The sequence below is a fragment of the Protobothrops mucrosquamatus genome, unplaced genomic scaffold (genome assembly GCF_001527695.2).
Source record: "Protobothrops mucrosquamatus isolate PMUCROS unplaced genomic scaffold, P.Mucros_1.0 scaffold_73, whole genome shotgun sequence".
NCBI lineage: Eukaryota > Metazoa > Chordata > Lepidosauria > Squamata > Viperidae > Protobothrops > Protobothrops mucrosquamatus.
Window position 1 is genome coordinate 43,671 of NW_015386149.1, and position 21,888 is coordinate 65,558.

General features: G+C 37.2%; 1 protein-coding gene across 1 annotated transcript; it reads right to left on the bottom strand.

The window, feature by feature from the left end:
• Positions 1-3,122: 3,122 nt before the first annotated feature.
• GCG (glucagon) lies at positions 3,123-21,222 on the bottom strand. Its single transcript, XM_015813756.1, has 4 exons — positions 21,128-21,222; positions 20,599-20,760; positions 7,460-7,597; positions 3,123-4,289 (listed from the first exon to the last, which is right to left on the bottom strand). The coding sequence occupies exons 1-4, from the start codon at positions 21,220-21,222 to the stop codon at positions 4,127-4,129; spliced, it is 558 nt and encodes a 185-aa protein (XP_015669242.1). The 3' UTR covers positions 3,123-4,126.
• Between the last annotated feature and the right edge of the window lie 666 nt (positions 21,223-21,888).

Below are 21,888 nucleotides of genomic sequence, written 5' to 3' on the forward strand. Positions count from 1 at the left end.
ATCCAGCATTAGAAATAATGACTCTTCCTCCTCCTCCTCCTCTTCTTCCTCCTCCTCAGCTAAAACCTGCTGTTTACAGCTGTCTTTGTTGCTGGTTACTATATCATTTTAGTATAAAAACTTTTCATAAAAAACATTTCTTTTGTAAGGTTTGTGTGCAGACATAGTTTAAAAATCTAACTTGCTTTTAGAAAATACTTTCTAGGGCGTAAAAATAAAGATACGAACATGAAATATAATACAGCTAGGTGCTAATTCTTGCTCACTTAAGTGTCTGAAATCATACCATTAAAAGGGGCCCTTTTTATTAGTTGTAGCATGTAGCAGACTTTCACACCACGGCTATAAAATGGAAGAAAACAACTACTGGTTTTTCAAGAAGGAAGGCTTTAAAAGTTCATTATAGCTTAAAGTAAACACAATCTGACATAAGATGTGTGTTTTTGTGTACGTATGTGTGAAAATATCTATCTCCTAAAATGTCAGCCAAATTCAAGAGTAGATTTCTCTCTTTTTAGGCTGTTGGATATCAGTTTCTATAATTTCCAGTCTGTTCTTGGTTGGAAATTATGGGAGTTTTCCATAGGGTACCAGGGTGGAAAGACTGTACTAACAATAATGAGTTCTCGAAAGAAGGGTCAATTCATCATTCTTGAAAACAAGAATAGTGAACTGAATAGATTTTGATAAGGCTTTTTATTATTCATGCAATGTTCTTATAGGACTTTTAAAAGAGACAGCAAAAATTCAGCTAAAAAAAAGTTGGACGCCTAAAAAGCAGTATAATTTGTTTTATTTATTCATTCATTTATTAAAGGCTATTCACTGATGGTCTGGAGAATGGAGTCTTTTTATAACAAAGGTTTCAAGAAGGACATTTCCCCGCAATTTAAACTTCCAGCCTTGCTGTTGATATTGGTTCATATTGGTTGGGTGCATCATTTCTATATACATATTATCTTTTTAGAAAATAAAATAAAGCAATGGTCTTGTCAATACATTTGCTTGGGTCCCATTTTGAGAACTTCCTTAAAGATCTTTCAGAAAGATCTGAAAACTGAACCTTTTGACTGGTAATATTGTGATTTTAGTTATTTCCAGCTGACAAGGAGACACTCATTTTAAAATCCCTCCGTAGTAGGATCAAATAGTGAAATTCATTTCATTGCATGTCAAGATCTGTGGTTTTAGAATACAGAGAAAAAAATATGAAAATTCAAAATTCAAAAATAAATTCCAGTGGCTGAGAGTGGATATAGAGAAGACCTTGATCCATGTTTTTACTGCATCTTATTGGTACTCTCCCTGAAGGTCCCTAGAATCAAAAGAAAACAAAAAGTTAAGGAGAAACACATTGTTAAGTAGATTTATATAATTCCTGTGAAGGGATACATACAGTTTTTCAATTAACAGTAATAGCTGATATCACTTTCTATAAAACTGTAATGGTTTCTTCAATTTTGTATGTCTATAATTGTCCAAAGTGAATTTTAAAAATGTACGCAATGTAGCCAAAGTTAAATCCTACTTACAGGTTAGGTTGTAATCTTGTATCAATTTTATCCACAATCAATGTTGCTTGTAATAATAGCAATTAATTACGGTTGAGCAAATTTACTTTGTCAGACAAGAATGAGTTAAAAAAGGGCTTTTCAACCAGTGGTACGGGTACCACCTGTGGTACATTAGCACCTGGCAGGTGGTACGCGACCATCCTAGAAAAGTGGTAGCGGGGAACGGGAATGAGCTGAACCGGTGGCAGCACTGCACAAGTCTGAGCGAGAGATGGCTGGAGCTGCAGAACTGTCAGGACTCAGCGGAAGCGCCAGGATCAGCGCTTCTTCGGGACTGTCAGGGCTCAGTGGAAGCATCAGGAGCAGCGCCAGGCTCCAGCTGGAGCTCGGCACTGATCCTGGTGCTTCTGCTGAGCCCAGAAGAAGCACCGATCAGCTGGAATGTTGCAGCATCTCCAGGGTCTTGTGATTTACATTCAGATGTTTGGTAACTGATTCATATTTATGATGGTCACAGTGTCCTAGGGTCATGTAAAGTGACCAAAACCTGCTGCAACCACCCAGCAGACGGGGGGAATAAAAACCAAACACCCCCCATCCCACCCCCACTGCCAATCCTCAACAGAAATGATCACAACAATGAAAACCTCAGACAGGAGGAAAAGTGCCGCCAGGTGGGCAGGCAGGTATCTTGTTCGGCTGTGGCTTGGGGGGCACTTTTTTCAGTGCCATTGTAACTTTGAACAGTCACTAAGCGAACTGTTGTAAGTTGAGGACTACCTGTACTTTATCACTTTTTTTCTTTGGGGGGGGGGGATGTTATCAAGTTTTTGACACCTTGCTAGGCGACTGGTGGTACTTGGATGTTGCCATATCCTAAAAGTGGTACAATGGATGAAAAGGTTGAAAAGCCCTGAGTTAAAAGAATCCAGCCAAAAGTCAGTTCTTTATTTGCTCACATCAAATAGACAGACTCTTGCCAGAGTAAACCTTTACAACTCTCACCCTAATGGATATACCCTGGAAGATTCTAGGGAGTGACTATTTTCACCCTCTTCCTCTGTCTCCTATACAGCTTCGGGCTGTGCTGCTTCTTGTCTCACCCTCTCCTTTGGAATGTTCCCTCCTTCCTGGGAAATTGCCACTTCACTGTAGTCTATCACAAGTTTGAAGTACCAAGTGAAAATTTAAAGAATGCTATATTATCAGGGTGATGCCTTTAAAAGGAGAATTTGAAAAGTTGTAGCAGAATAAGTTTACTAACAGCTAGTATAGTATATTAGAGTTGGTATATACAGTAGCATACCAATAATATAAGCCTCTGGTAGTGTGATGCTGTTCTGCAAGGGAACAATCGCAAAAAAATATAACTATGGTTTGAAAACCTATCTGTGGACTCTCAGATGCATTTGTTTAGTCCAGCCCCTACTCTATAGATGAGGCCAGGGCTTTTTTTGTCATTGAACACCCAGAATGGAGTTCCGTCACTTTTTTTGGATGGAACCTTGTAGGGTAGGCAAGGTTGTATGACGTGTGTGCGTTCCCTCACCTTTTTTTTTTTTTTTTTTTTACAAAAAAAGCACTGGATGAGGCTAAGTGAGTGGACTAAGGGATGCATGTTATTGCCATGTAAGGATGTAGATTGGTAAATGGATGTGAAGGTGGTCTTGGTCCCCTATTGGTGATATATCTTTCCTGGATGATGAATCATGAGGAACTGTTTCTCTTGGCTGAAAAAAAAAGTGTGCTTTCCCCCCCTACCTAATGATAAGTCAGTATTATCATTTTTTAGAAATCTGAAATTAAATATCCATTCAGGCCAAATTTCCATTCAGTGAGAAAATAATGCTGTGACTTTGCACCACTTGTAAATTTTCAACCTAACCTATATACAGACTATTGTGAAAATAATATGGGGAGTGGGAGATATAGGTTCACCCTGACCTTAATAGAGAAAAAAACCCCGAAGTATTAAATAAAATATGCACAGAATATCTAGAAGCATTCCTAATGGTTTCTTCATTATTTTTCCCTGCCAGAAACTCCTACTACAGCCTTTTCATGCAAAAATAAGAAAAAAATGTTTTTGAATGTACTGTACACTTTTTTTTAAAGGCTGGTTTGCAAAAACCAGACAGTAGCTTGAAGCTACTGATAGAAGAAAACACATGGAATCCACAGAAGCCTCTGGAGAATAGCTGTGCTCTTCTTAAAAAAGGATTTTTAAAGAATAAGAGCCATCAGTTCAGGAATATTGCAGTGGGGAAGAATTTCAAAAAATGTATAAAGATGGCAATTTCAATTATGCTGTTGTGGCTACTATATTGAGATGATTATTATTTTTACTTCCCCAATGGATGCCCCTGCCTCTATGACCACAACTCTTCAAAACAATGTACATGGGAGTGAATACTATTTTTTTTTAAATGTATTTAAATAATTTATATTGCCAACCATCTCACAACCATGACTCTGGATAACATAAGGGGATTACTAAGTATACTATATTAGCCAACTGTACTAATAAAGTATTGTAATATTACTAGCAATACAGAAACAAATGAAAATTTTCTGTCCTGCTGGAGGCTACTTAAGAACAGTATTGACCAAAATTAGCCAAAATTCAAGCACCTCTGGGTAACTTTTTGGTTAATCAGCCACTTCAAGAATTCCTGGGTAGCTATGTCATCCAGGAGTTTGTTGTAATCACTGGTGAAAGTGCCATCTGCATGTCTTCGACCAAGATCTTCACCTGTTTGGGGTCCTTCTGAGAAACTTAAAAGAGACAAAGGGACAAATAATATCTTTACAGTTGATTAAAAAAAATAAATGTCAAAGGTCCACAACAGAAGCTTTGTATTTCTTAACGATCAACCTTCATTAAAACAATCCCTAGATTAGTATTTCATGTATCAAAATCAGCTTCTTTTTTAAAAAATATAATTAATAAAGAGAAATGTTGTATGCACTTCAAGGACTTTAAGCATTTTTAAAGATCAGATGATTTTACAGCACGGATTAAAGCTCACATCCAGCTATTTCATCCAAATGAAAATATTTTTTGCTTTAACTAATCCATATTGAGAAGAATTGTTAATTTATATCAAGCCACATGTATATATACTTAGCTACTACTAAACTCATCAACTTCCCTCTGTGGAGATTAGCATTTCCATGCTTAATCTCTCTCTCTCTTAAAAGAGATTTCAGTGACACTATTAACTTCTATGAATTCTATGTTCTTCTTCCAACAGTTAATTCCTGTTGGCTGACCTGGGGAACACTTCAACCCATAACTCTTCTTTTAACTTGGAATAAATTCTTTATAGATTGTAATCTGTGCTCAGCCATAATCACGGGGAGAGGACATTCTGTGCCAATCTATTAACAACCAGCGAACTTTGTTGCAGGATACTTTAAAAAATGTTGCTTCATTCTCTGAAATCTGTCTTCTCAGAGGACAAGGTTATTTATCTTATCAGTAAAGAACCCTCTGTGTCATATAAAAAAGCCTGAACTTTTTAATTATTGTTGACCAATAATATTTCTCAGGATCATAAGCCCCATTTGATACCAGAATTAATATTTTGTGACAAAAGTTCTTGCTTATAAGTCAGTAGCAGAAAAGATATTTTATGAGCCTGACAGTTTCAGTATTACTCTTGGAAGTAGTAATTATACCGAAACCTAAAATTGCTCCAATTAAATGTTCTTCTATTTGAACCAATGATTCCATTCATCAATGTCTTTTCCAACTCCAAATTAAAAACAATAGTTAGGGAAGGCGGAAATATGTAGGTAGATCATGCTATTAGCAACATCGGATAGTGCCAATACTTTTGCTGAGAATTTGTAATATGCTGCTATATTGTTTCCTAAATACTTTTGAAGATCTGCAAGATAAGTGTAAGGAAAAATCCTGATTTGCTTTTATGAAACTGAATGTTTCTTTTAACAGACATATGAATGGAATACACAGCTATGTGTGATAGTTCTCATCAGAGTTGGATTCCATTAACGCAAAAGAACAAGATTAATTTCGAAGATCTGCCAAGCTGCCTCAAAAGAATGTGAATTAAAAATATGGCACACATACAAATAGTGTGAAAGAAGCCAACACCAGTAAGAGAAGTAGTACTAAGAATATACATGGCAATGATCTAATCCTTTGCTCCTAGGATTCAGAGTGAGTACAGCTTTGTATTTCCAGCATTCCCTTAGTTCCTCTGCTAAATCTTACTATTTTTGTTAAACAAAAGAGGTTCATTATAAATCGGTTATGTGTGACGCTTAGTGATTCTCTCAGTGATGTGTCCCTAAGGAAAATAAAAAACAATAACAATGAAGTACAAAGAAGGATGTTGATGTGGTGGCACAGTGGTTAGAATGCAGTATTGTAGGCTCACTGCCATAGTTTGATCCTGACCAGTTCAAGTTTGACTCAGCCTTCCATCCTTCAGAAATGGGTAAGACAAGGGCCCAAATTGTTGGGGGTAATATGCTGACTCTGTAAACTGCTTAGAGAAAGAGCTGTAAAGCACTGTGAAGCGGTATATTAATCTAAGTGCTATTGCCATGTTCTGTAATGGCCTGCCAGTTCTGGATAGCTGTTCTTTATTAGATCAAGGGGACTGATTTCCAATATTAAGCAACATAAAGCAGCAAAAGTTCTAACCTTTGTGATGCTCACAAAACTGCTTCTTCACTTTTAATTAAAATAAATAAATAAATAGATGCGTTTGGAGCCTCTATCCTCCTCCTCCTCCTCCTCCAATCTTATTCTAAGAAATGTTCTCAAAGGATGCCCACTGGGTTATCCTAACCAGGTGTTCCAGAAATATCTTTTCACAGGTTTGCTTCCTTAATTTCAAGAGACATAGTTGACTCTCAGAACTTATTTTATTAGGCTGATGACGGCAATAATAATAAAATTTTATAGAGTGCCAGTGACATGCATGGTGCTATTACAAGTGTAGACATGGAGACATGAGTCAAGGGAGAAGGAAGGTGAAGCCTTGCTCCAGAGAGCTCACAGTCTAAAGGTGTAAAGAAGTTCAAAGATGAGTAGATGTTCAATGGCCAGGCCCCTCAAGCAAGGTGATGTGTGTGTGTGTGTGTGTGTGTGGTGAGGACTGGTGAGTGGGATTGGTGGGATGGAGGGATTGAAGCCAGAAAAATGTTGTTCCAAATGTTCAGTTGCCAAGAAAGATCGATTCGAGTCAGCAGTAGGTATAACGATCCAAGGAGCAAAAAAGAAGGGGAGGTTGTTTTCGTGAAGATGGTGAGAACACGATGTAGGTGGTTAGTGATGGAGTACAGGTTACTGACAGAGGTGTTGGCAGTCTAAAGTTATGGGATGCTTTGAGGCTGGGTAAGGGGTAAATATTCAATATATTGCAGAATGAGAGTGGGAAGGTAAAAAGAAAACATTAAAAGGAGTGGAAAGAGACTGACAGTGTGATAATGAGCTTCACAGCAACTTCTTGAGGATACTTGAGGGAAAGAAGAAGAAGAAGTTCAGGGAGGAGCAATATGCACAAACTTTGGGAAACAAACAAAAACATTAGGGGGAAAAAAAAGCAGGATACTGCAACGTAATCAAAGACCGTGCGAGAGATTTGGGGCAACAGATCTAATAATTATAAGAATAAGGGGGGGAAATCAGACAAAAAAATGAGAATTTAATTGGTCTTCTGTATGACTTGGCCTAATGGAGAATTTTGATCTATTCATGTATGCAACACTACAGTGCACCTAAAACCTGCTTTTTAATGGGCACTTAGATCATTTCATGCCTGTGAAACATTTTTAATTTCAAAAGTGAAGTATGAAATACAGCAAGCAAAGGAGGGGAAATACATTGCAGCTCCATTGAGTTTCGATTGGCAAAAACTCCACAAAGCTAAGAAAATTTTTAACAATAGTAGCAATAGATGGTTTCTTACTCTCTTCTTCCTCGCCCATTCACTAACCAAGCAATGAACTCCTTAGCAGCTTGACCTTCCAAGTAAGAGCTGATGTCACTGGTATAGGTGCCGTCAGCATGTCTTTCATATTCGGCATGACGCCGGGCAGGTCCGTTACTAAAAAAAAAAAGGAGAGTTATTTGTTTAGACTCTTACCTCAGTCCCCACATCTTTCCTCCACTGCTCCCTATATGATTAGTCTGAATATGTCTTTGCAGTGTAGCATGATGATGACATAAACAGGGGTAGGCAACGTTGGCTCTTTTATGACTCGTGCACTTCAACTCCCAGAATTCCTGAGCCAGCCATGCTGAGGGGAAAGGGAGAGGTTTCCAAGCTGAGCCATGCTGGCTCAGGAATTCTGGGAGTTGAAGTCCCCGAGTCATAAAAGAGCCAAGGTTGCCTACCCCTGACATAGGAGAAAGAAAGAAGAAATGAGATATGTTTGTTGGACCACACATACCCCAATGGCTGGTGTTTCTGAGCAATCACTAAAGACTAGGAACAGGTTTAGGTTTACCAATCCAAAGGGCAAGATCACAAATGAGAGAAAAGGAGAAGTTAGATGTTAGGATGGGTATATTTCGGGGGGGGGGGATTGGATTGTAGATCTGTCAGAGAAGAGGGATGGCCTCATGTTTCATCTTTTTATGCATTACCCCAAGACAATCTTTCTGGGTACTCAACAACTCACATAAAAGCTTGTTTCTATTCTATATGGAAAAGAGGATTAATACCATTTACAGCAATGAGAGCAGTTCTGCCCCTCACAGCTCCCAACAAGTTCTTAGATGCCTTAGTTGATAAGGTTTTCTGAAATGAGTTTCACTCCTTCCAAAAGCTTTGCAGTACACAATTCCATGCTCAGCATACGCTACAGCAAGTATTTCATATAGCAGGACTTTAAAAAGAATGAGTGCTCTGATTATTTTTCCAAACAGACTCACAATAAAGGGATTGTGTACTTCACAATGAAATTATAACATGACTCTCTGACAAATCACATCCCATTTGCTTTGTTAAGTTTGTTTGGCTACCCAAAATATCTTGAGGTGCCTGGCAAAACTTTCTCCAGGTATGTGAAAGAAAGATGCATTGCAGAACAAGAGCTCAGCTGAAGGTCTCTGGTAAAGAAAACCCAAGCACATTATTCATTAGTAGATTGACTTTATATTGGTATTCTCTAATACCTAACTTGGCAAACCTATCATGGGAGCAATGAATGAGTAACTTGTTAAGCAATCATGTGTGTCATCAGATATTGTTTATAACTCAAACACATATACCCATCCTGATTTGTTTTGCAGACTCTGACTTAGGCTAATTTATGGCCTTGGTGTATAGTTGTCCAGAATAAGACATGTTTTTCAATTGACAAATAGAACCACAGTGATTTTTTTTCCCCCGATGAAGATTAATGAGGCTTCAGGTTAGAACAACTTATATTGGAAAGATGTACAAATAGTCCTTGACTTACAACAGTTCATTTAGTGAATGTTTGAAGTTACAATGGTACTGAAAAAAGTGACTTATGGACCGGTTTCCACACTTATGACCATTGCAGCATCCCCATGGTCATGTTATCAAAATTCAGATGCTTGGCAACTGATTCATATGTATGATGCTTGCAGTGTCCCAGGGTCATGTGATCATCTTTTGTGACTTTCTGGCAAGCAAAATCAATGGGGAAAGCAGTGATTCCCTTAACAACTATGGCAAGAAATGGGGCAAAATTCACTTAATAGCTATCTCACTTAGCAACAGAAATTTTGGGCTCCATTGTGCTCATAAGTCAAGGACTACCTGTATATAGTAAAAGTACTATGTAAAGTTCTGGTTTGGTGTTAGCTTCTTGAAAGGTTCTGTTTTCGATTCCAGCCTCCCTATTACCTTCTGCTGAGTCAAAAGCATCATAGATGTAATGCCTCCCACTCCTTCATTTGATTTTGGATTTGATAGTTAAGGAAAAGACCAGGAGAGGGCGGTGATTAGGGAAGCATCATTTTCCAGAAGTTGAGTTAGTTGTAGGGATGCTCTTCTCTAAGACATCAGAAATGCTTTGCATGTACTATGTGGTTCCCACAGAATCTTTTTTTTTTTTGTCCTGCCCTCTTTCAACTCTCTATAAAGTTAGCTGCATTGCAAAAAACTTTATCTCTGTCTTTTTTTGAATTTATGCTGTATTATTAGTAAAATGGGCAGTGGGGTGGCTCAGTGGTTAAGATCCTGGGCTTGTTGGTTGGAAAGCCAGCAGCTCAGGTTTGAGACCCAAGTACCACACAAAGGGAGTGAGCTCCCATCCTTGCCCCAGCTCGTGCAGTTCAAAAGCATGCAATTAAACATGCAATTAAAACTTTGGTGAGAAGGTAACAGCGCCATATGACGTCATGCTGGCCACATGACCACAGCAACGTCTTCGGACAGCACTGGCTCAATGGTCTTGAAATGGAGATGAGAACCACCCTTATAGTTGGCAGTGACTAGCGGAGTAAAATCTGCAAGGACTCCTTTACCTTTATTTTACCTTATTAATAAAATAATTCCTGACTAACCTGTATGGACTTTTTTTTTTTTTTTTTTAAAGGTGGATATTATGTCAGGTCTCACTCCAACAGTCTATTAGGACCCCTTTCCTTTTACCTTTTACCTAACAGAGACATATATCCACAAATATTCTTTTTTATATAAATGGCAAGGGGGAGGGAAAGAAAGAGAAGAGGAGTATGTATGCATTTAATTCATATAGAGCAGGGGTGTCAAACTGCCAGCCTGCGGGCCGGATGTGTCATGTGAAACCGCGCCCACCCCATTGCCGAATATGGAAAAAAAGTCACGATAAGTTGCGACACGTCACGTGACGTTGCAAGTTTGACACCCCTGATATAGAGTATAATTAGTTTCTTTTTCATGTATATTTTGTTGGGAATCTTTTGATGTAAACCTGTATAAAGCTCTGTAAAATTTTGATAAAGTATTGCTTCACACTTTACATGTTCACCAAATACAACAATTTTAAATGTAAAGAAGCGTTTATGCAGATAAATCTTGGGGACGTAGCAATTGTTCCCTGCAGTATGCACATATGAATGAGAAGCAGTTATTTGCCTATCCATCATGTGCCATATAGTCCATATGCTGTGACCATTTGAAAGAACATATTTGCAAAACAAAGGCGCAGATGGTTGTTGAAGCCAATTTAACTTGCCTGTGTCCACAGTACAATATTCGGTAACTTGGAATATGGGCTAGGAAGGGAATCACCTCAAGGTTAGAGTTTATGCTTGAATGCAAGAAATTCCAGATGCAGAGCACTTCCAGATGGGGCTTAGCTATCCCTTTCAGGTCAAAGCCATAATTGTACACTGTCCTTGACATTGGACAATTGAAGTGATCGACATCCTGCTGACATATGATTCAAATACCAAGGGCGAAACTTCTGTTCTACAAGCTACAACACTAATGTTCTGTAGAGCTTAGGGCAGGGGTGTCAACTGCAATGCAAAAAAAGTCGCAATACGTCGCGACACGTCATGTGACGCGGTGAGTTTGACACCCATGGCTTAGGGGTTATGGGGTGGTGGTGGGAGGAACCATTCTCTCATTGGCAGTGGCTCCCATTATTCTGTGTTTTTTGCTTTTCTTCCCTCTCCACAATCCTAATGCCATCAAGTCCTTGCATTGGACTTCAATAGAGTACTGGGGTGGAAATTCATCTAATTCAGGGGTTCTCAACCTTGGCAATTTTAAGACTTGTGGACTTCAACTCCCAGAATTCCTCAGCCAGCTTTGCTGGCTGAGGAATTCTGGGACTTGAAGTCCACAAGTCTTAAAGTTGCCAAGGTTGAGAACCCCTGATCTAATTAATGTCTTTTGTTACATTTTCTTGAGCCACAAGAATAAATGTACCAGGGAATAATTGGGGGGGGGGGGGAAAGCTTGGTCTAGATGCCAATTTTCACATTTCCTGATACTTGGCTGGAGAAAATCTTATTGAGCTCATACAAAATTTGCAGTGGCTGTTGAGAGGGTTACCTTCATTAACTAACTAACTAACTAATTAACTAACTTGTTGAAGGATGCTGCCCTGAGGAACCACTGCTGATCAGAACAGTTTACACTGTGCTAGATTGTATAAAGTAACTTCCACTGTAAGAATCATATGTCTGGCCTGAAGTATGATTCATTGGAATTTATTTGATCTATACATGTGTGTCTGTGTGTGCCTGTGTGTATATATTCTTTAAGCTACATAGATTCACTTGTTTGAAAATGGATAAAAATGATTGTAATAAGTGAATAAAACAAATACATGCTCATCATCAGTGTTACCAATTTAGGCAGTGCAATCAACCACTGCGATAATTTCTGTACACATGCCCTCTTTTTTCCCCACTACATAAAGGCAACAGCCAGCATCTGAGCTGGCAAAGACAGGTGTTCCTTTGCACAGGGTGCTGCAAACATCTCTGAAATAAGGCCAATTTTTTTTAGGAATATGTGTCACTATATTCGCAATTAAGGAAGGCTATAAAAATGACCCAATCAAATCAGCTTATGATCTATTTTTGTTGCATCCCCTGTATTCCACAATGTATCTTAACTGAAAATACCTTGCAAGCTGATCCAGGAAATTTTCTTTCTCTCTGTCTTCAAGTCCTTGTTGTCTGTGACAAGACCCATCACAGTTATTAAAATGGCATTTACACAAGTAAAAAAAGACACATGATATTCTTAATTAAACATTTCTGTGATACTTAAATGACAAGAATAATTTTTGGACAAGAACCTCCTATATGAATCCTATCACTTCTGCATTTAATTCCAGACAGATTGTAAACATTTGTGTTTTATTAGCTACAATATTTATGCTTGGATTAAACTTAATTGCTCAATCAATCTATCCTGTGGCTAAGGGTATTCAGTCTTATAAAGTTTTTTTTAGATTAGAGCAGCTTCAAAACCCCACAATACATAAGAACTTTAATTCCCCCTTCTCTGACATATAGCTTATTCTCTACAATACAGAAAATATCCAAGAAAAATGCCAAAATTGACAAAAGGTTTATAACCTAAATTTGGAAATTAAAGAATGAAATCACTTTCTGTCTGAAGAAATACGTATTTCCATTTGCAGAGCTGTTCAGTTGCTCATATGTAACTTATTATTGAGTTATTCATTATTTCACAATTCTGTCAAAAGGTCCTCCTGCAATAAGTGTGAATAAATTGATTTATTATGAACTAAGTCATATAATTGCTCAAATTCACAGTCAACCAGTTTTCCAGCCTGGTGGTAATGATCAAATCTTGAATGACCTTTTGTGAACTGCTTGTCATGATGATAGGTTGAAACTTTGTTTGCAACTATTTCCTCTATATTGTAAAGAGTACTTGCAGGAAGTAAGAATGATTGAATGATCCATATTGAATGAACATGTAGTGCTGGAAAGTACCAATAAAAATAGCCAAACAGGAAATGCTGGTTCTGTGAACTAGTTTGAACAAAGCTTCTCCCCTACAATAGTTCAAGTTTATTCTATAATTAATCCTTAAAACCAAACAATTGTTCTAAATCATCCACTCATCTTGTTGTGGATTTCTGCAAATAAACATATTGAGGAAAGGACTATTAACTGCCTATTTCACGATCTACTCAAAAGGGACAATATAATCTTATCTCTCCTACTTGATTAGGAAATCCTTACCATCAAATCACAGTTACATGTTTTTCCCCCACCAATTTCTCCACCAATTCCATTCTTAGTCATTTGACACCCCCAGTTTCATTTGTTTTTTATACTTACTTGCAGAAGAAATAAGTGTCCAGGGATCAAGTCAGCAATCAAAACTAAGGGAAGGCAACTCACTGTCTTCTTGATGTTTCATACTACAATTCCCAGTTCCCAATTCCCTCAATAGGAATTGAAGTCCAAAACATCTGAAAGGTAACTGACTTGATGCATCCAGTCTGCCTACTTGGGACTTTGATCTATTCAGGAGGAATCTTTTCCATTTTTCACCAAGAACATGCTGGGAACTCAGAACTATTTACTGGGAATCTGTCCACATTTGTCTCTGGACATGCTGCTGGAAACCATGGTCCCTCGTACCTGGAGGGTACTAGGTTGCAGAAACATAGTACAGGATGATGGCAAGGAGTTCCCAATAATCAAGTCAGCCACCATGACAACCTTTTATTAATTCAGCCTGATTTAATTAATTGATAATGCCCAATCACTTCCTTCCTGTTGCCACTAAAAATTGCATGGACAAGTCCATGTGGTCAATAGGCAACTATAAGAAATTTGACTTAGGGTAACTCAAAGAACATTTTTAAACCAACATCTAATTAAGGCATTGAGATGAAACAAATGCATTACTGAAACTGAGAGAAGTCATAAAAGAAGCAAAATAATATACATGATAGTGGAAAAACAATGGAGGATGAAGTATTTGGTCACAATGACCCAAATACTGATGAGTGAGGACAAACAAAGCACCAATTTACTTTGACTGTCAGCATTAGAAACAGCGAATGAAACAAGCATTGGAAGAGATGAGAAATAAAATTAAAATCCACAAACTCTACATTTAATTCCGGGAGTTGCAAATAGCACATTATTCTCGGTTCTAGTAATGTACCCCACCACAATGGCTCCTCAGATTGTATGTTAGGGAACTTTGACATAACTTGGAAAAGTCCCAGAAATCCTCAGATAAGTTTAATAATTGCAGATCTATATATCATATTGTAGCTGGGCAGTTGTGTTGCACAAGAACCTTGTTTGTTGTCTACATGAGCAGAGCAGATTAACAGGAAACAAAACTAGGATACTCTTGGGCAAGAACCTTGTGGGGAAAAAATGAGCTTCCTCTAAAATCATTGTGCATAGAGTTAAGATTTTAAGGCTTATCTCTATGTGTAAGAGCTGAAATAAGATTCAGCAGAATTCAATGGTAGAGCAAACACTTTTCATACAGTCCTTAATTCAGTCTTGGATATCTCCAGTTAAAAGAGTCATTTAGCAACTGATTAAAAATGCACCTGCTCAAAATCCTAAGCAGCCATTGTCTCAAAGGTGCTTTTTCAAAAGGCAACTGGATTTTTTTTTTTCCTTGAGGAGGAAGAAGTAGACATTTTGCTTCTCATCCAAAAAGCCTCTTGGATGAGAAACAAAACATCTTCTTTTTCCTCATGGAAAAAACAGCCCAGTTGCCTTTTGAAAAAGCACCTTTGAGACAACTATGACCTGGGTGACTGGGAATCTCCACAGACACTAAACAGCCATTGTTTGTCTAAATACATTGTGTTGGGATGGATGAACGAGTTTAGTGTCCTGGTTTAATAGACCTTCCTTTTGGGAGAAAGACCATATCTTGAGGTAGACATATAAACTGGCTGGAAAGACAATGCTACAATAAGACAACATTCAGTTTTCTAGATTGTATCACAACGCTGTACTGTGTTACTATATTCCAGTATATCTTTTATACATACCTTGCTCTGCTTGAGAACGATAAACAGTCCAATTGTCTTCTATTAAAACTCTAGCAGGTTACCAAATTGCGCCTGCATTTGAGTTAGAACATCTGGGAAGCTTTTTCAATCAATTGTTTAAAATGATACTTTTAGAGAAATCGTTTTATGAAGACTTCTTTTTTTTTTTTTTTTTGCCATACTTCTGTTAGATATATTTTAAAGCACATTTTAGGACAGTGGTTTTAAACTACTGGGAAGTGTATCTGTGTGCATGTGTAAAATAAGAGAGAGTCAACATACTGAACTCTGAAAAAAATATACAAAATTGGAACAATAGGTATTAAAATAAGAAATATGATTATAGTACACAGGCCAGTGTGATATGAAGTAAAAATCCTCAACCTATCTACATTATCATTAGGGAATGATATTGGCCCAGAAAGGCCCAGCATGTGGCAATCGTGAAATGATAAATTCTATGTTAAGGACCATCTCAAAATTTTAACTTCAAGTACCAAAGGGCCGATATACCATTTACAATGATGCTGCCATGCTTGCAATGTTGTTTTACAGTTCTAGCCACTTCACCTCAAAAAGGATATTGCAGAGCTGGGAAAAGGTGTTTTAATTTTATATTCACACTCACCAGTTCTTCCCCAAACAGAATACACCCACACGGCACACTTGGCAAATTTTCATGCTCTAAGAAAAGCCATTATAGAAGAGACTGTACAGGCTAAATTATGTCTTAGCAAGCTGTGAAAAAGCTGTGAAAAATGTGAATTTTGTGTTAGAGATCATTAGGAAATGGGCTGAAAAATAAAACAGCCAATGTTATATTGCTTTCATAAAAAAAATCTATTGTGGAATAGTTTGGGATGCTATAATTCCAAAATGTCTCAGTAGCACTGAGGAAACTGGGGGGGGGGGGAAAGACTGATTGAATTATCGAGAAGATGAAGTCCAATTCTCTAATACAGAAAAATGATTTTAAAAAAATTTGTTTTTAAGTCATGGCAACTAAACCTAGGTACATGATATAAGAAAATGGACTCCAGACTTCCAGTCTTGCATTGTAGTGACACGGCTGAGAGATTGCGGGGCTCTGCACCCCATGGCTGGTTTCGCCCTACCAAGGGACCCTAAATGGGTTTAAAATCGCCCCGGAGAAGTGATGAAAAAGGAGCCCCCCCACACTGATTGCAGAATGATGGCAGTTGATCCACTCAATCTGGGGGAAGCCCTCCAACTCAACAGAAGAAAAGCTAGTCACACCTTGCTGACTAGCCCAAGCTACAGGCAGCTGAAGTCCAAAAGCACTAATAAGAACAATGGTGAACAGCATGCTTAGAACTGGGTGAGAATATCGATCTTCTCTCTCCTGTTTTGTAATTGATTTCCTGGAAAAGATCCCCAAGAAACAAAAAGTCCTCCGAAACTGAGAAGGGAGGGGACTACACCTGCACCCTTCTATAGACGGAAGCCATGAATTAATGTTTATGGGGGACTGAAATATGTTGAAATAAAGTTAATAATACTACAGTCTGGATAAATCTGAATATTATGAAAACTGTTAAGATTTCACATCTGAAAGAGTATTGATGAAACTAAAAGGAAATAATTCTTTGTCTTAAAAGTTGGAAAATGAATAGACACTGACACCTAGTGAAGGATCAGAGCATAACTATAGCTGCATTCACTCAAAAATTGGCAAGATGCCCAGAAATAAAAAAAACTTGTTCCTTTGAATCCCAGTGATTTTCAGCTAAATAAAAAACATCTGGGAACAGAGGAAAGAAAACACAAGGGCCATCTACTACAGAGTGAGAACAACATTTGTTTGAAAAACTGTTGACCTTCTGGGACTATAAATACTCACTGAGCTGTAATTTCTAAGCCCAATAATTGTTTGCAGAGAAAGAAAAACCTTGACTCTTGGGTAATCTTCTAGAGGGGAATTTACTGAAAAGCATTTAGGTGGCTAAACATTCTGGACTGCAATTTTGGCTTGTTGATAATTCTAAGACCCCTGAACAGAAGAACTGTTATAAAACACTGCTTTCAATGATGCCTTGACAATTGGAAATGCATTGGACTACAAAAGTCATATATAAAGATAAGAACCATATAAGATTTGGTTGTTTGGATTTTAAGATTGGCGGGTTTCATAAGGCTAATCACAGAGACTATGATATCGGTGAAAGACTGTCTGGAGGGGGGAGACAAAATGGATGTTGCATACCTACCTAAAAGTGACAGGAAACCACATCTAATATTCCCTTCTGAAGACCCTAGCCTGGAACATCAGAGATCTGCAGAAGCAATACTCCAAGGCAAGGCAAATACTTGCCAGGAGGAAATTTATGCAATGCTGCGACAGATTCAAATGACAATGATTTTAAACCATGATGAGATTAAAAACAACTTTGATGACATAAATGAGCATATTCTCAACCTAAATGTACAATTAAAAAACTTTCAGAAAATGATGATAAAGAATGTACAAACAAATCAGATAATAGAATGCAAACCAGAAGAAAGTGACTTAAATAAGGAAGCTACAAATGAAGAGAACTACAACTTAACACAAACAGAAGAAAATCTACAAGATTTTGCCACAACAATGAAAATGGAAAAGATATTTTATCTTTCAGGACTTCAAAACAAATTCGAGGATAAGAAAGAAGATCTAACAAAATGGATTATAGAGCTGCCAGGAGAATCATTCGAGTCTGGGAGACAAAAAGTGTACATCATACTCAACTTGTTTCTCTTATTCCCAACAACACTTACAAAAATACAGGAACATACTGATTTGGAAAGGTAAAAGAAGAAGGCTAGAGCTTTGATTCAACCTACCAGATGGAGTGCTATATGATTAAACACTTGTTTGAATATGGTTAAAAGAATAGATAAATTTTGGATGTAAAGGGGCTCTACAATAAGAGGGATAAGATATGTAAGTAGTATAGTATTTTTTATAATACATGAAATGTAAAAATATTGGGATGACCTATGTGAATGAAAAGTTTGGATATTTAAAGGTAATCAATTTTGAGAAAATTATGACTGATAATTTAGTTTGAATACTGAGGAGAAATTAAGCTTAAATAAGAATTTTGAAAACAGGACACATAGTGACTTAATAAGATGACTTTTACAAATACAATTGAAACATAAGCCAACCAAAAAAGATGTTATATAGAGATGTTATTGTTATTTGTACAAACACACAAAAATGTTTATATCCAACTTTATATGTATTGAAAATATTGAGAATTATATTTGTTTAGTGTTGACAAAAGAGAATACTATTGGAAGAAGAGAAGATCAAGAAAACATATTATTAATTAATATATTGGTTATGGAATTATACGAATTAGTCTCTATTGAGTGTTTTTTAAATATATGAACTCAGACAACACACTGTTTACTAAGCACTAAAGATTGTTATTGTAAAAAACCAATAAAATATATTTTTTTTAAAAAAGAAAAGAAAATGGACTCCACCAACCTTCAATATTTCAACTGCAGAACATCCCATGGAATATAATACTATAAAACTTAGGAGAGATCAAAGAAATTCTTCTGCGGGTTTTTTTTTCTTTTAGCAGAGTTTGATAAAAATGACAGCCATCGACTTGGTTAATTGTATCAAAGAATGCTGTTCATAGTGGCAATACTATATATAGTATTGCCACTATTGCCACTTTTAATCGGATCAGATTTAAATATTTCTTTTTAATTAATTTTAAATGTGTACTGTATTTTTGTATTTTATCTGATTGTTAGCCGCCCTGAGTCCGTAAGGAGAAGGGCGGGATATAAATGTAATAAAATAAAATAAATAAATAAATAAATAAATAAATAACTTCTACTTTTATAAACAGTCTGTTTCTAAACTCTAGGTGCAAAGGTGACCCAGAAGTCCCCAAGAATTGCTACAAGAATTGTTAAATCAATACAGCCCAGTATCTCTTGATAGCAGTAAAGAGAACGATATCCACTGACTTGAAAAAATGGGCGGAAAAGCTGAGGATTTTAACCCTGGAGGACTGATAGGTGCAATTGCATAGATATACTGAAGCAGGCATACATGTACATACAAAGCAAGTACACCTCTCTACTCTGGATCTATAGCTTCATTTTTGCCTACAGTAAAGAAACTAGTCATGCCCCTAGAATAAGATTTCTGCCAAATCAAATCCTCTCAATATGGAGTTTAGGACTTGGAAAGGTTTAAGTCTGGCATGAAGTCTGACAGAGTCTGAGTTAAAGGATCTCCTTAAAATCTACTTGGCTTTATGGGAGAAGAACATAGCAGAATAGTTAAGCCTTTGAACCAAGAAGGTTGTTATGCTTTTTAATTTGCAGTTGAATGTGTGGGTGTACGTTTGTATATGTAACTCCGAATGCAATGTCTTCTGGTATAGTAATTGTTACTTGGAGATAAAATCTGTAGAATGTATGATTTTTATATGTATGGCTTTATATGAAAACATGTATATATTTTGCAGTTAATATTTCAGATATACTGATTACAAAATTATATCTATGGGATTACAGTTACATTTTCTTCAGACTGTAGCACAACTAAACTGAGTGGGAGTTCATGGCTTTAAATTTATCTCTAAAATACTTGAAATGTGATTATCTTGAAATGATCTTTAACCTCTAATAATCAGTGGAACAATGGACACTATATTTAAAAGAGAGGCTGAATAATTTGAGCTGCTGAGATATATAAAGCTAAAGAGTAAGTTCTTCATGTGCCAGCAGTGAAGTGTTCAAATTAAGAACCAGTGATGCTTATGGCCGAATCTACAGTATAGGCCTCCTTCAAAGAGATACAGTCTTTCCTAAGCTTCTAGAAGATTTGGACTTCAGATTCTGTAACACTCCACTCTGAATGGTGGGCTCAATTGTGGCTGTAAGTCAAGGACTATCTGTACTTGTGTAGCCTTGAATTCCACCCTTTATGGACTTTGTACATGCTATATATTTTTTACTTTCAAATTTTACAGTCCCTGTAAAATTGTCCATTATGCCCCACCAAAATTGGAATAACTTTCCTAGGGCTAATGAACAGAGAATATGTCCATTGGGATATTTTCTTATGTTCTTTTCTTTTATATGGAAGTTGCACACATGGACAGTAGTTACTATTGTATAATCCCCATTCATTTTAGTAAATGCTCATAATCCTCCATTAATTAATATCTGTTTTTCACATTGAAATGTACCCAATATTCATATCTTAGGCTAAAGAATGAGAAAGTGTTCATATGAAGAAACAGTTCCTGGGATGACTCCAATACATGACAAATGTCTCTATTTGACCTGACGCCAGAAGGATAGGTTGCAAAGTTAGACTTAATGGATAGATGAATGGATGAAAGGCTTGATGGAAGACTTTGGATGAACAGATGAATGGATGGATGGATGGATGAACAGCAAAGCTCTTAAGTCTTGCTTAAGTTCTGTGAATCTTATGCATAAACTTAATGAGCTAGAATATCTGTTCATATATTTCATCATGCCTTTCTTTGAGTTTATATGTGATCAAGTATTTTGTGTGAATTTATTTCCCAGTGAAGTAGTTTGTAAGGGGTTGGGGTTGGGCATTCATTTTGCTTACCCGCTTCTTTTAGTGTTCATTAGCCACTGTACAAAATCTTGAGCCCGTCTGGTGTCCAAGTACTTGCTGTAATCGCTGGTGAATGTACCTTGTGAGTGACGTTTAACTTCATTCAGCTGTCTAGGGTCATCTAATGGTTCAGCCTGGGAAGCTTTGAATGATCTATAAGTGTGGTTTGTAACAAATTAATTGCACTGAAGATTGCACATTTGAAAGGTGCTGCACGGTGTATCGACCTCCTTCAAAGATATAGATGCATTCTAAAAATAACTGCTATTAGAAAGGGTCATTAGTCGCCTAATTACTACTGAGTAACAGGAGAAATAGATGCTGTTTAGACAACAAAAAGAACTATGGAAAGCATTAATAACTTGACATGTTGTTGACTTATCCAGTTTTCAAAGGTAGGGTGGGGGAGAAAAAAGCATTAGTGTTTTAAAAAAATTTCCATTTCTGTCTGCCCTCCAATACAAGAACAATCCATTGTCCACATATGGATTTCTATTGCATTAAAAATTATGACATTTACCTGGCTTTCTCTTCTGTCTCTTGAAGGGGGCTTTGCCAGCTGCTCTGAGCAATCATTAAAAGCAATCCAGCAACGAAGTAACAAAATCGTTTCATTTCTGCTACCTGTGGACAAGGAGGGAGGAAACACAGTCAAGCCAACATATTTCAACCCCATTTGTATGTAAAGGTGAGAGTGGTGTGGTGGCCTAGTGGTGAAGACACTTGCTCCCACTTGGAAGGTTGAGAGTTCAATCCTAGGTAGTGGCAGATATTTCTCTCCTAGGGTGCAAAGAAAAAATATTTGCTGTGAGCTCTGTGTGGTGTCAGGAAGGGCATCCGGCCAGTAAATGTTCAGCTCCATCCAATTGTCCTGGATCTACCCTGAATTAAGGGATTAAAGGGTCGTAAAATAGAGGGTTTTTTGTATATAAAGGTGCACTCTGCACTCTGACTTCAAGCCATTTAAGATTGATTCAAGCAACATGTTAATGCAGTGAAGCCAATCATACTGTATGGGAAGCAATCTTGTGATAGATCTCTTCAAGATCAATATTGTATACTCAGATAACCAGCTCTCTGAACAACTTTCCTTCCTATCCTTTGCTACAAATCCTTTTAACGGAAGATGATGGGGACTTGGTACTTTCTACTGGCTAAGCCTTGATGACAACAATCACAACCACACGACCTATCTCCATGCTAGGCTCTACAGTCTTGGCAGTTACCAGCACAAGGCAAAGTGCTCCTATTCAACATTTTTAAAATGCTACCTTAAGGCAA

Excerpts from the sequence above, each read along its gene's own strand:
- GCG (XM_015813756.1), bottom strand. The coding sequence starts at position 21,222 with ATGAAACGATTTTGTTACTTCGTTGCTGGATTGCTTTTAATGATTGCT. Across the intron at positions 7,598-20,598 it reads ATGAACACTAAAAGAAGCGG|TAACGGACCTGCCCGGCGTC; the intron begins GTAAGCAAAATG and ends TTTTTTTTTTAG. Across the intron at positions 4,290-7,459 it reads AATGGGCGAGGAAGAAGAGA|TTTCTCAGAAGGACCCCAAA; the intron begins GTAAGAAACCAT and ends GTCTCTTTTAAG.